We start from the raw sequence: 15,237 nt of genomic DNA on the forward strand, positions 1-15,237 counted from the left end.
CAAGAAATTACAGCTTGTTTACCCTCAGAAGTCTCTTCCTCCCTGTCTGTGCGCTCGGACTGCAGGGAGCCGCCATCGTTGTTGCTGCTGTCCACCTCCTCCTCATCGTCACCCGAGTCATCTCCGCCTGCTGGAGTATAACAGGGCATTTTTCTGGGAGCCACAGTTTCAGAAACAATATTTATTTTTGTTATTTAATCAAATGGCTAACGCAGTCTGTCTCTTAAAGTTGTAAAATTCAACAATAAAACAGAAAATATCCTTTAAAATAAATGACAGGACACTTTATAGGCATTAAGGCAAAAGATGTTACTCAAAGATCCTTTATATGATAGCAATCGGTACATTTCAATGCGCTAAATTAGTCAGCTTTCTCAATATTTCGATTCAAAATAAGGTTTCTACAACACATGGAAATACCTTAATCTGATCGTGTTTATCTTTTTAAAAATGGAATTGACACACCTAGATTATGCAATTGGAAACCAGTCGTCTCTGGCATGTAGGCGTATTTAGCCAATCTCTGTGGAGGACAACACGCCCGTCTTTAATACACCAAATGCAGTGAAAAGTTGTAGTTATCGATTGGATCCATAGCTTGAACGCTCCTAGCGCTAGCTTATTAGCATGTAATATTCTCTTCTATTTACATTACCACGTAGCTTACAGTAGCACCAAGTGCAGGACTAATAGACTCAAAAACTATTTTGTCCCACACGCCATCAGACTGTACAACTCCTCTCTGGGGGAGAGGGGGGTATTAGGCTGACAGGGGATGCAAAACAATAACATATACCCCCATTATTTACTTTTTAAATTCGATCTCAATTATGTACACTGCTGCTGGAATTTACATTTCCTGAGGGAACTCTCCTGAAGGAATCAATAAAGTACTATCTATCTATCTATCTATCTATCTAGTTAAACAAGCTGAAATAACCACAATCGCCTCCGGGTGTACAAGATGCATGTAGCTTTCGTTCAACAGTTGCATTAGATAGAGCAGTGGTCCCCAACCACCGGGCCGCGGCCCAGTACCGGTCCGTGGAACGATTGGTACCGGGCCGCACAAAAAATTAAAAAAAATTTTTAAAAAAAATTATTATTTTTTTATTAAAGGCCTACTGAAATTATTTTTTTTTATTTAAACGGGGATAGCAGATCCATTCTATGTGTCATACTTGATTATTTCGCGATATTGCCATATTTTTGCTGAAAGGATTTAGTAGAGAACATCGACGATAAAGTTCGCAACTTTTGGTCGCTGATAAAAAAAAGCCTTGCCTGTACCGGAAGTAGCGTGACGTCAAAGGTTGAAAGGCTCCTCACATTTCCCCATTGTTTTCAATGCAGCGAGAGTGATTTGGACCGAGAAAGCGACGATTACCCCATTAATTTGAGCCAGGATGAAAGTTTCGTGGATGAGGAACGTGAGAGTGAAGGACTAGAGTGCAGTGCAGGACGCATCTGTTTTCGCTCTGACCGTAACTTAGGTACAAGCTGGCTCATTGGATTCCACACTCTCTCCTTTTTCTATTGTGGATCACGGATTTGTATTTCAAACCACCTCGGATACTATATCCTCTTGAAAATGAGTCGAAAAACGCGAAATAGACATTCACAGTGACTTTTATCTCCACGACAATACATCGCCGAAACACTTTAGCTACAGAGCTAACGTGATAGCATCGGGCTTAACTGCATATAGAAACAAAAGAAATAAGCCCCTGACTGGAAGGATAGACAGAAAATCAACAATACTATTAAACCATAGAACTGTAAATACACGGTTAATGCTTTCCAGCCTGGCGAAGGTTAACAATGCTGTCGCTAACGACGCTATTGAAGCTAACTTAGCAACGGGACCTCACAGAGCTATGCTAAAAACATTAGCTATCCACCTACGCCAGCCAGCCCTCATCTGCTCATCAACACCCGTGCTCACCTGCGTTCCAGCGATCGACGGCGCGACGAAGGACTTCACCCGATCATAGATGCCGTCGGCGGCCCGGAGACGGAGGAAGTCAAGGTGAGGTCGGCGGCTAGCGCGTCTGCTATCCATCTCAAAGTCCTCCTGGTTGTGTTGCTGTAGTCCGCCGCTAATACACAGATCCCACCTACAACTTTCTTCTTTGCAGTCTTCATTGTTCATTAAACAAATTGCAAAAGATTCACCAACACAAAATGTACAGAATACTGTGGAATTTTGAGATGAAAACAGAGCTTTTTGTATTGGATTCAATGGGGTCCGAATACTTCCGTTTCAACGATTGACGTCACGCGCATACGTCATCATATATAGACGTTTTCAACAGGAAGTTTCGCGGGAAATTTAAAATTGCACTTTATAAGTTAACCCGGCCGTATTGGCACTTGTTGCAATGTTAAGATTTCATCATTGATATATAAACTATCAGACTGCGTGGTTGGTAGTAGTGGGTTTCAGTAGGCCTTTAAATCAACATAAAAAACACAAGATACACTTACAATTAGTGCACCAACCCAAAAAACCTCCCTCCCCTATTTACACTCATTCACACTCATTCGCACAAAAGGGTTGTTTCTTTCTGTTATTAATATTTCTGGTTCCTTCATTATATATCAATAATGATCAATACAGTCTGCAGGGATACAGTCCGTAAGCACACATGATTGTATTTCTTTATGACAAAAAAAATAAAAATAAAAAATTTGTCCGTGGGACAAATTTTCAAGCGTTGACCAGTCCGCAGCTACAAAAAGGTTGGGGACCACTGAGACTGGGAAACTGGGACTTCACATGTAATTATGTGTGAAAATAGAATAAACCAAATTATTTTATTTGAGAAATCTATTTAATTTAGTGCAGGGAAAGGTACTGAGTGTTTCTCACAAGACTGTGTGTTGCGTTGGAGCAAGGAGTTGGTGAACATAGTGACCTATTTGTTGAAATGTCATAATGTGAGTCAGAACCATTGAAAAGTAGGGGTGCCGAAAACATCTTTATTTAATCCTATTCGAAATTCATTCAATATTTTATCGAGAATAGATTTTTTTGAAAAATGATCATTTATTTTGCACTTTTTCTAAGAATCAATTTTAGGATTAAAAACAACTATACGCAATATTATTATAATTTTTGAAACTGTAGCTTTTATTTATTAAATGGGTTGTGTCCCCAGCTACGGCAAAATAAAAGCCACCAAACTTTCAAAAAAAGTGTTTTTTTACGTGATATAATATAATAAGTAATATATTGTATGAATATATTGTATGAATGGATATACAATCTATTATTTGCACACTATTCACTAGTGATGCACTGAAAATTTTGCCGCCGAAAAATGGTTTTTATCACTGAAACCGGATGTTGTGATGACGTAAGCAATACACAGGAGATTGTCAGGAGCGGAGGCAGCATGTCTGCAATGTGGACGTACTTTAATAAATCCAAGATATACTTGCGGACAGTTTTCTACAAAATGCGCAAAGAGCAAATTTTGGGAGGACAGTGGCGTTCTTTCAAGGAGAGAAAGTGCAGTCGGAGCAGCAGCGCAAAGCAAGTGTGATGCCACGCTCGCTGCAGCTTTTGCTGTTCGTCGCTGACATGGAGCAACAGAAGTAAAGAGTCTCAACATGAGTACAGTCTCCAATAACACCAAAAAAGTATGCTAGCTTTGTTGCTAGTCGTTTTTAGTAAATAAAAAGTCACTAAAATGATTGGAGAAGTCTCTAGAAACTTGAAAAATTCTCAACAGTACATTGTACAATAAGCAAAAACAATTGAAAATAGAGCAAAACAATATAATATACAACACAATATATGCTATTACTAATAATTAATAGACACATTTTATTTGGTACATACTGTATATCGGTCGCTCACGTCTATAAGCTACAGGTATACTCATTGAAACATGAAATATTTACACAAAAAAGACAACTCAGTCAGGTCAGCTTGTTGCTTTGACTGAGTTAAGTTAAGTTAACTTATAGTTTCAAGTACCGTATTTTCCACACCATAAGGCGCACCGGATTATAAAGGTGCACCTTCAATGAATGGCCTATTTTAAAACTTTGTTCATGTATAAGGCGCACCGCATTATAGGGCGCATAGAATAGACGCTACAGTAGAGGCTGGGGTTACGTTATGCATCCATTAGATGGAGCTGAGCTAAAGGGAATGTCAACAAAACAAATAGTGATTGTACTGACACTTCTACTTGCTGCTCTCTGTTCAACAACCCACTGTTCGAGTTTGTCTTCCAACTGTAGCTATCTCGACTTCATTTTTCCCCATAGAAGAAGAAGCGCTTCTTCTTCTACGGTAAGCAGCCGTAGAAGGGGGAAAATGAAGTCGGTGTAGTTACCGTAGTTGCGAGACCTGTTGTGGCTCAATATTGGTCCATTTATAAGGCGCACCGTTATAAGGCGCACTGTCAGCTTTTGAGGAAATTGGAGGTTTTTAGGTGCGCCTTATAGTGCGGAAAATACAGTATATTATACTTCAAAACATGAGTTGACATTAAGTCTGATTTAAGATGAACTTGAAAATATTAGTTGAGATAACTTTAAAATATGTTGGTTCAATATATGTTGTCAAGTTCATACAACTGATAGTCAAGTTAGTTCTACACGGTAAATGGTCTATATTTATATAGCACGTCACTATATCGGAGTATATGTACTGTATATGTTCAATACGTACCTAATAACATTCACCGGTTCACCAATTCACACACACAAAGCGCTAACCACAAGCTATCAGGAGCAGGTAACCTCGACATTAGCTTGACCAGGCTAACCCCCGTTTACAGCCTGCCATTCTATAAACCGGCCACTTTACCCACTGAGCCATGCTGCCCATAAAAAGACAAACAATGCTATGTAGTTCACCAGAAAACATTACTTAAGAGACCTAAATAAGATGTTGGTTGAACTTATTTTATCAGATTTTCAAGGTTCAACATTGCGCGTGATGTCACATTGCTGGCGCATGCGTGTTGAATGAAAGGCCCACCTTGACTTGCTTTTTTAAGTTAACTGAACTTATTATTATGGGTATTTAATGAGTTATTTTTTTCTGTCAACTTAACAATAGTCCTTCTGACTAAAAGCCAAAATCACTTTTAACATTGTTGTGTTCATTCACTAATTTAACAAAAGACAGTGCCTGTAACACGGCATTTGGTAGCCTACCGAACACCTTATTGAGCACGGTCTTCGTCCTTCTCCTCCTTATGAAATTCTATTTTATCTACTTCGGCGCGTAGCAGTTTGACCTTTTAGGAAACGTTAGTAGTGGTGGTTTTCTGTTTTGTGCGGTGGCTGTTTACTTTTTCAAAGGCCGGATTGATCGTCTTCGGCTTTGTGGCGTTGTGTGCTTTTTGTCATTTCCTTTCCATGACAGGTGAGCACATAATGTGCAAAATGGTTGACTGAATGATTGTGTGAGTGTGTTTGATTTAATGTGATCAATGTCATTGGACCAAAGTAAACCGTATGGCAATTTAATCGGTGTGATGTAACAAGGTTAAATTCATTGGTGGCATGTGAAGCTTGAAAACCTGGACAAATCCATACATTAGCACTGTATCAAGCGTCAAGATATGGGAAAAAGTAAAGTCCAGAAATCATGGTACAAACTGGACAAAATGGCAACACTAATGATCCCTCCTGCTCTGTCTTCCTAATCTCTGGCAGACCAGGTGTGTTATGATGCATTCATGAGCAAGAACAAATAGTGGCAAATCGTATCAATCTTTTTGTGGCAGGCAGCCTCAAATCAATGAATATATCGAAATGGCTGCGCAGGAATGAGCTTTTTTAAGGTGCTACTGCAAATACTCGACAAGAGTACTGAGGTTTTTTTAGGAATCTGCCACAAACTCTGCAATGTGATGTCATGCACAGGCCGGATTTGGCCAATTGAATAGCCTTGGTGTAGTCATGAATACGATAGCACAAGAGAAGCTAAATTTGCACATACTTGCTTGTTATTGCGGGACACCTCACCGAGGGTTTGCGCAAATTGAATTGAAAGAGTAAACACCCATGTTTAGAACATCAATGTTGATATATTTAAAAAAAACAACTCACTTTTATCCTTGAAATCATGTGGAAAGCTGTTATGGAAACAATACATGCACATTAGTATCAGACAGATAGATGACTAAGGTAGATCAGGTCATTGCAAACATTTGACACTAGTTAGAAGTTGTATCAAACTATGTACACATTTGAAAAATACCTAAAGGTTACAATACAGATGGTAATAAAATATAAATGACATGGTTATTTTACTGTTGAGCAAAAGTGGATGATGTTAAACTACAAGCTCCTTTTCCAGGAACTTATTTTCACCAGGGCAAAGTACATCTTGGTAACCTGGGTGCTTAGCTTTTTCACTGCACCTCAAAGTTTAGGGTCATTTATTCAAATCAGACTGATGATGTTACCTTGATGTATGAAGGTTAATTTGTGTCTTACTTGATAGCTCAGTCACAGCTCTTTTTATTACCAAATATGTGTTATATGTGTTTTTTATATGTGTTTTATGTTTTATGTTTTATGTCGCACGTTTGCACCAAGAAAAATTCCTAGTTTGTGAACCCATTCTCAAACAATGGCAATAAAACTATTCTGATTCTGATTCTGATTCTGACTTACAAAAGCTTTTTTTTTTCACACTGAATTTATGTAACTGAATTTTTTGTGTTTTAATTATGTTAACTGAATTTTTTTTTACATATAATCATGCTGACAATTTCATTGAAAGAAAATTTGTTAGCAAAATGCATGTATTTAAAAATTCAGTGTATAAAAAATGATGTGTTTTAAAATTCAGTGGGAAAAATTCAAGACTCACTTCCGGCATTTTTTGTTGAAAGGACTAGTTGGTACAATCCCTGGGGACTCTGCATGGCAGGGGCGTCCTCCTACCTGAGCCAGGCTTGCACCTGACCGCATACCTAAGTGAGGCTAGGTGACACTGCTGGGAGGCATTTCCACCATTGGGACACATCTTCAGTTGTGTGCCCCAGCGTCACGGGGTGTTTCAGCCCGGCTTACTACAAGACACCCTCTGCCGAGGAAGGGCCCACCCCAGGGTGATCAAATCCCTGGGTGTGTGCGTCCCATTAGGTGTTAGCCTTAGCAGCCCAGCTGGTGTCACTCCTCAACCACAGCCAATGGCTCGTCCTCTCTGCTGTGTTGGCCAGCTCTTTAATGGCCTGTCTGTGAGCCTGCCCCCTGACTCCAACCTCCCTAAGGAGCTTTGCTGTTGTGCTAGCTACAAAGCCCCTACACCCCACCTCCACTGGGCGCACTCTTACCCTCCAGCCTCTGTCCTCTGCCTCAGCTGCAAGGTTGGAATACCGCAGCTTTTTGCATTCATACGCTTCTTTGATGGCATCCTCCCACGGAACTGTCAGTTCAATGATATACACAAGCTGGCAGGTTTCAGACCATAGGACGAGATCTGGAAGCAGGGTGGTCGTTGCGATCGACGGGGGGAAAATGAGCCTCTGACCTAAGTCGACTCGCATCTGCCAGTCCTTGGCTGCATTCAATGGGCTTAGATCAGGATTTGAAGGTCTCGTCTTCAGCTTTTCCCCCTCCCGAACAAACGCTGGTAGGTGTCGGCACACATCCTGGTTGTTGATGGGTTGGGCGTTGATGGATATCCTCCTGCACTCAAGTTTGTCAGCTAGACATCTGAGGACCTGGTTATGTCTCCACGTATATCTGCCTTGAGTGAGGCTGGTTCTACAGCCAACCATTATGTGCTTGAGTGTTGCTGGGGTTGTACACATGGGACAGGATGGGTCCTTTCCAAACCATTGTTGCAGGTTTATGGGAGATGGTAGCGCATCATATGTTGCTCGAACGATGAAACTCAGCCTGTTGGATTCCATGCCCTAAAGTTTGCTCCACGTGAGTTTCTTCTTTTCAACACCCTCCCACCTTGTCCAGCGGCCCTGTTTGGCTTGTGTTGCGGCATTGGAACGTCTGGCTGTTTCCTTCTGACGCATTTCCTCTACAACCACAGTTCAACGTTTGGTTGCAGATGCCTTTTGCCAGAGAGGAGTTACGGTTCCAAGGCCAAAGCCTCCTCTGTCTTGTTGGACGTGGCCCACTACATCAATCCAATCCAATCCACTTTATTTATATAGCACATTTACACAACAAGAATGTTTCCAAAGTGCTGCACGGCCATGTTAAAAACAATATTAAAAACAATATTAAAAACAATATTATGCTACACCAATGACTGAATAAAAACAAAGAATAAGTGAATAGAAAACCAATACAAAAACAATATAAAAAATAAATATGATTAAAAACTATTTTAAAGGGTAAAACCAATTAAAACAGTAAAATAGATATCAAAATTTATAAAAAACACACAGGACAACAGAGGACAGAAGACCACACAACTCACGTAGTGTTAAAAGTCAAAGAATAAAAGTGGGTCTTAAGACGAGACTTAAAACACTCCACTGTGGAAGCAGTTTGAACATGGAGGGGCAGAGTGTTCCAGAGCTTAGGGCCGACCACAGAGAAGGCCCTGTCTCCCCTGGTTTTAAGTCTTGTCCTGGGCACCACGAGCTGGAGCTGGCTCTCGGACCTCAGAGCGCGCGCAGGAGTGTAAATTTGGATGAGGTCCGAGATATACTGAGGTGCCAGTCCATGTAAAGCTTGATGGAGCAAAGCTGATTTGGCCTGTAGCACAGCGGTGACTGGGGTCCACTTCCGCCCTGTTACGAGGCAAGGAGCTGCGGCTCTCACTACAGGGTCCCGGGAGTCAGTGAGGGACATCTCCAGCCTCACCTTGGCACATTTGAACTCTTCGACTAGGCTAGAGATTGGCAGCGACAGGGCTCCGTCGCTGTAGAGTCCAACGATGCTGAAGCACTTTGGAAGTCCGAGCCATTTCCTTACGTGCGAGTTCACTAGCTTTTCGAAGCAAGTAGCATGCCATATTTAGACCTCATACATAGTTAACGGCCACCGGAGTCTGGGTAGCAACCCAAACTGGAGGCACTAGAGCTTCAGTTTCCATGGTAGTGCAGTGCTATTAATCTGCCTGAGGCCGTTAGCTGTGTCCTGCCGCAGTTGTTCAAGTTGCCGGGTGTCTTTGAGATCTGCATTATACCATCTTCCGAGGCTCTTGATGGGCTTCTCTAGGAGTGTTGGAATTGGTTCCTCGCTGATGTGGAACCGCTCACCTGTTAGTTGGCCTTTTATGATGGAGATGCTGCATGACTTGCTTGGCTTGAAGTCCATCCGTGCCCATTGAATGTTTTCCTGGAGTTTCTGCAGCAAGCGTCTGGTGCATGGTTTTGTTGTTGTAATGACGGTCATGTAATCCATAAAGGCTCTAATTGGCGGAAGACGTAGACCACTCTTGGTCCTCTCACCTCCCACTACCCACTGGGACGCCCGTATGACCAGCTCCATTGCCATGACGAATGCCAGAGGGTAAACTGTGCAGCCCGCCATGATGCCAATTTCCAGATGCTGCCAGGAGGTGGTGTTGCCCTCAACTGTTACGCAGAACTGGAGATCCTGAAAGTAACTCTTGACCAGTTCAGTGACTTGGTTAGGTACACCAAAGAAATTGAAGGCCGTCCACAAGATCTTATGAGGGACTGACCCAAAGGCGTTGGCAAGGTCTAAGAACACCACATGTAGGTCTCTCAGTTCTTTTTTTTGCGGTTTGTATCTGGTGCCAGATCATATTGGCGTGTTCCAAGCATTCTGAGAAACCCTGGATCCCAGCTTTCTGCACCGATGTATCAATAAAGCTGTTTCTTTGCAGGAATGTAGAGAGCCTCTGGGCAAGGACACTGAAGAAAAAAAAAGCCTTGTCAGCCGTTGCTTTATTTCAGCCTGCAGAACTTCAATTCCCCCTCTTTCTATTTCTGTTGCCTTTCTCCACTGCTTCCTCAATTGTCTTCTTTCTTTCACCAAGCTGTCAATTTCACGCTGCCTTCTGAACTTTGGTTGGTTCGGGGAGGCAGGGCCTTTTTGCTGCCTTTGTGCCTTGCTCTTTACCCCAAATCTTTCGGCACCATAGCTGTAGATGGTGGCTCCCATGTTGTCCAGTTTTCTTTCAACAGGACCCTTCTGTTGTTCTAGAAGGAGGACCAGGTCTCCCACTCTCTTTTCTGGTTGGACTTGGGCCACAGGATCTGGGCTTTCCTTCCTTCCATCTTCTTCTCCGTTGCAGGCAGAGGCTGGCTGGGCTCAATATTGGAGACTGCAGCTGGCTGCTGCAGGACTGGTGCTGGCTGGCTGGGCTCCGGTCAGGAGGCTGCTGCTGGCTGTGGGGGGTTAGGCTCCAGGCTGGAAAATGCTAGAGAGTCTATGCGACGTTGAGCTTCTTTCGAGGTACTGATACCCTGAGGACTGTGGGGGTTCTCCTGCCTCCGGGCATCACTCGACTGATTTGGCCTACTTCTTAAGAAGTACTGGTCAATGCGAGACACTTCGCTGAGCTCGCTGAGGCATTTCCTCTTGCCTTGATGGATTTTAAGGCCCTTCGCTGTTATTTAGATTAAGACTGAAGCAATCGATCCTGTCTCAGAACCAGCTAATGAGGTTGGAAGTCACGTGAAACGAGTCTTGCAAAACAGCATAAAAAAGGCAGTTAACTGGGCTACCTGGGCATAATACAACATCATTAACATTTCAATGCAGCCCGCTGGATATTTTCAAACTATTGAAATTATTCCAATGGTTAGAATCTGCACTTTTGAGTGACATACGGGTTTCTACGGTGAACCAAGGAAACGCTGCTACATGCAGATGAGGCACGGGCAGAGTGGGCGGGCCTTGTTTACACAGCAACAAGCCTAAGACCTTGCAGACGCGAGTGTCAGAAGGAGGCAGATTTCTACAACAAAGTTATGCAGAACAGTGATATTATATCGAATAAGTGGATGTTTCCTTCTTTTTTCCTTTATTTTTCGCTGTGTTTCTTGCATCTTTGTTGCTCTTGCTCAATTATAAAACATGTCAATCAAGGAGGTGGTCTGGGAAGTAGAGGTGCAACGTTCATATGTTCTCAATATTCAGAGTTTTATTGTTCATAGTTAATATTGTAAATCCCACATTCTGTAATTGTATGTACAATTTAAATATCTAATTCAGTAAAAAAATAAACTAATGGACCATCTCAAAAACAGAATGAACTTTAGTTTTTGTACTGAATTATGACAGTCAGAATGTACATCAAAATATAAAACAATAAAACACTGAATATTGAGAATTTATGAACGTTGCTCCTCTACTGCAGACCACCTCCTTGATAGACCTACTCAGTGGCCTCGTGGTTAGAGTGTCCGCCCTGAGATCGGTAGGTTGTGAGTTAAAACCCCGGCCGAGTCATACCAAAGACTATAAAAATGGGACCCATTACCTCCCTGCTTGGCACTCAGCATCAAGGGTTGGAATTGGGGGTTAAATCACCAAAATGATTCACGGGCGCGGCACCGCTGCTGCCCACTGCTCCCCTCACCTCCCAGGGGGTAAACAAGGGGATGGGTCAAATGCAGAGGACACATTTCACCACACCTAGTGTGTGTGTGACAATCATTGGTACTTTAACTTTAACTTTAACTTTAGACATCGTTTATAAATCAAGCAAGAACAACAAAGATGCAAGAAACACGACGAAAGAAACGCAAAGGGTAAAAAAACATCCCCATTTTTGATAGAATATCACTGTTTCTGCAGAACTTTGTTGAAGAAATCTGCCTCTATCTGACACTCGCTGCTCCGTAAACAAGCCCCGCCCACTCTTCCTCACTCTGCATTAAGCAGAACTTCGTATGTCACTCAAAAGTTCAGATTGTAACCGTTGAAATCATTTCTATAGTTTGAAAATATCCAGCGGGCTGCATTGAAATGTTTATTATACCCAGGTAGCTCAGTTAACTGGCTTTTTTATGCTGTTTTGAAAGACCCATGTCACGGGACTTCAAACTCGACACCTCATTGGCTGGTTCTGAGACAGGATCGATTGCTTCAGCCTTAATTTACCATAAGTGAGTCTGGATTTTTGAAGCAGCAAATTTTTTTTACACTAAATTTTGAAACACTGAGATGGCGACTTGTCCAGGGTGTACCCCGCCTTCCACCCGAATGCGGCTGAGATAGGCTCCAGCACCCCCCGCGACCCCGAAAGGGACAAGCGGTAGACAATGGATGGATGGATGTTATGAATTTTAAAACACTGAGTTTTTAAACACATGCATTTTGCTAACAATTTTTTTTCAACAATATAATCCGCATAATTTGATATAAAAAAAATCAGTTCACAAAATTGAAACGCAAAAAATTCAGTTACATAAATACATAAAGACTCATTCTCAAAGAGTGGAAAACCCCATCTGCCCCAAACTTCAGGAACTGGTTAAAGGCCTACTGAAATGAATTTTTTTTATTTAAACGGGGATAGCAGATCTATTCTATGTGTCATACTTGATCATTTCGCGATATTGCCATATTTTTGCTGAAAGGATTTAGTATAGAACAACGACGATAAAGATTGCAACTTTTGGTATCTGATAAAAAAAAGGCTTGCACCTACCGGAAGTAGCGTGACGTAGTCAGTTGAACATATACGCAAAGTTCCCTATTGTTTACAATGATGGCCGCATGAAGTGAGAGAGATTCGGACCGAGAAAGCGACAATTTCCCCATTAATTTGAGCGAGGATGAAAGATTTGTGGATGAGTAAAGTGCAAGTGAAGGACTAGTGGGGAGTTGAAGCTATTCAGATAGGGAAGATGCTGTGAGAGCCGGGGGTGACCTGATATTCAGCTGGGAATGACTACAACAGTAAATAAACACAAGACATATATATACTCTATTAGCCACAACACAACCAGGCTTATATTTAATATGCCACAAATTAATCCTGCATAAAAACACCTGCGTGTTTGTTATGCTAGCTCCTAGCTCCTCTGCTAGCTCCTAGCTCCATAGAACACGCCAATACAATTCAAACACCTGATCAACACACACAATCACTCAGCCCAAAAGACCGTTTACCTAACCCAAGGTTCATAAAGCTTATATATTTTTAAAAAGTTACGTACGTGACGCGCACATACGGTCAAGTTATCGAATGTTTAGCAGCCAAGGCTGCATACTCACGGTACCTGATATTCAGCTGGGAATGACTACAACAGTAAATAAACACAAGACATATATATACTCTATTAGCCACAACACAACCAGGCTTATATTTAATATGCCACAAATTAATCCTGCATAATAACACCTGCGTGTTTGTTATGCTAGCTCCTAGCTCCTCTGCTAGCTCCTAGCTCCATAGAACACGCCAATACAATTCAAACACCCGATCAACACACACAATCACTCAGCCCAAAAGACCGTTCACCTAACCCAAGGTTCATAAAGCTTATATATTTTTAAAAAGTTACGTACGTGACGCGCACTTACGGTACGGTACGTGTTATGCTAGCTCCTAGCTCCTCTGCTAGCTCCTAGCTCCATAGAACACGCCAATACAATTCAAACACATGATCAACACACACAATCACTCAGCCCAAAAGACCGTTCACCTAACCCAAGGTTCATAAAGCTTATATATTTTAAAAAAGTTACGTACATACGCAAAAAAAAAGCCAAAGCTGCATACTCACAGTAGCACGTCTGCGTCTTTGTCATCCAAATCAAAGTAATCCTGGTAAGAGTCTGTGTTGTCCCAGTTCTCTACAGGCGTCTGTGTATCCAAATCAAAAGTCCTCCTGGTTAGAGTCTCTGTTATCCGAGTTCTTCCATCTTGACTGCATCTTTCGGGAATGTAAACAAAGAAGCGCCGGCTGTGTACTGTTGTGGCTGACTACGTTCGAAAAATACGTCCATTTCGCACCGACAACTTTCTTCTTTGCTTGCTTGGCTTCCTTCTCCATAATGCAATGAACATGATTGAAACAGATTCACGAACACAGATGTCCAGAATACTGTGGAATTATGAAATGAAAACAGAGCTTTTTCATATTGGCTTCAATGTGGAAGGCATACCCGTGTTCGTCGGGCTACGTCACGCGCATACGTCATCCTCAGAGGCGTTTCGAACCAGAAGTTTAGCGGCAAATTTAAAATGTCACTTTATAAGTTAACCCGGCCGTATTGGCATGTGTTATAATGTTAAGATTTCATCATTGATATATAAACTATCAGACTGCGTGGTCGGTAGTAGTGGGTTTCAGTAGGCCTTTAAATGAACTTGTGAACGTAATGACTCTTGAAAAAATAAAATTCATAAACTCTACAAATATGAATAAATGGGAACTAACCTGGAAGCCTTTACTGACATATATTGAACCATAACTTAAAAGACATTTTTATTTATTTATTTATTTTTTTTTTTCAGGAAAGGGAGGGGAAGAGAGGGAGAAGGAAAAAGAGAGGGAGAAGGAAAAAATATATATATATTTTTGATAGTTGTATTCCTTTTTTATTATTCTTATTATTTTTTTGTATTGTTCCCACACTGCCATTGCTTTTTTGTGTCACTTTTGATATGGTTTTGTCACAGTGTACTTGCTTTTTTTTGTGACTTTTAATGTTTTTTGGGTTTTTTTCTGAATCTGATCAAGCCACAAAAATGTGACTTTCTTCTTCTTTTTTAAGTGTGAACGGTGGAGAGGTCCCTGGGAGGTGACGAAGTGGTCACTTCCTGAGTATCCTTGATCCATCCATCCATCCATTTTCTCCCGCTTATTCCCTTCGGGGTCGCGGGGGGCGCTGGAGCCTATCTCAGCTACAATCGGGCGGAAGGCGGGGTACACCCTGGACAAGTCGCCGAGGAATATTCATCCATCTTGCTATGGTCTGGATCGTCTGCTGATCCTGAGCCAGTGTAGGATGGATGGATATATACAATAATGTATCTGGGTACTTTTTCTAATAATGTCTATACTGTAAACCTTGAGTTGTTAAAGCCCAAGTGCACCTCTCTCCTCAAGCATGCATGTGAGTGTGGATGAATGCATGTATGAAGGGTCTGAGTGAGCAAAGTATGATTGTCAAATGTGATTTTAACTGAAAAATTCAATAAATTATATTTGCAAAAAAAAAATCATTCACAAAATTTAAACGCAAAAATTTCAGTTACATAAATTCAGTGTCCAAAAAAAGCTTTCGTAATAAAACACAAATTAACCTTCATATTAATTTCAACTTTCAATCAAGACAAGATAATAGTAGGTCAGCCTA

At 41.6% G+C, this 15,237-nt stretch overlaps 1 protein-coding gene across 4 annotated transcripts in view; it reads right to left on the reverse strand.

Annotated features, from left to right (window-relative positions):
• Nucleotides 1-15,237, reverse strand: part of skap2 (src kinase associated phosphoprotein 2) — a 35,247-nt gene that overhangs the window by 18,528 nt on the left and 1,482 nt on the right. For 2 of the 4 annotated variants that reach the window (XM_062063033.1, XM_062063031.1), the window contains exons 3-4: nt 6,079-6,104; nt 23-127 (exon numbers count right to left, since the gene is read on the reverse strand). In XM_062063033.1, the coding sequence (XP_061919017.1) occupies nt 23-127; nt 6,079-6,104 (131 nt within the window). Of the gene's footprint in view, nt 1-22; nt 131-6,078; nt 6,105-15,237 lie in introns of all 4 variants that reach the window. The other 2 variants (XM_062063032.1, XM_062063030.1) reach the window with 1 other exon arrangement.

This window comes from Entelurus aequoreus, linkage group LG11, assembly GCF_033978785.1.
Source record: "Entelurus aequoreus isolate RoL-2023_Sb linkage group LG11, RoL_Eaeq_v1.1, whole genome shotgun sequence".
In the NCBI taxonomy this organism is placed as follows: Eukaryota; Metazoa; Chordata; class Actinopteri; order Syngnathiformes; family Syngnathidae; genus Entelurus; species Entelurus aequoreus.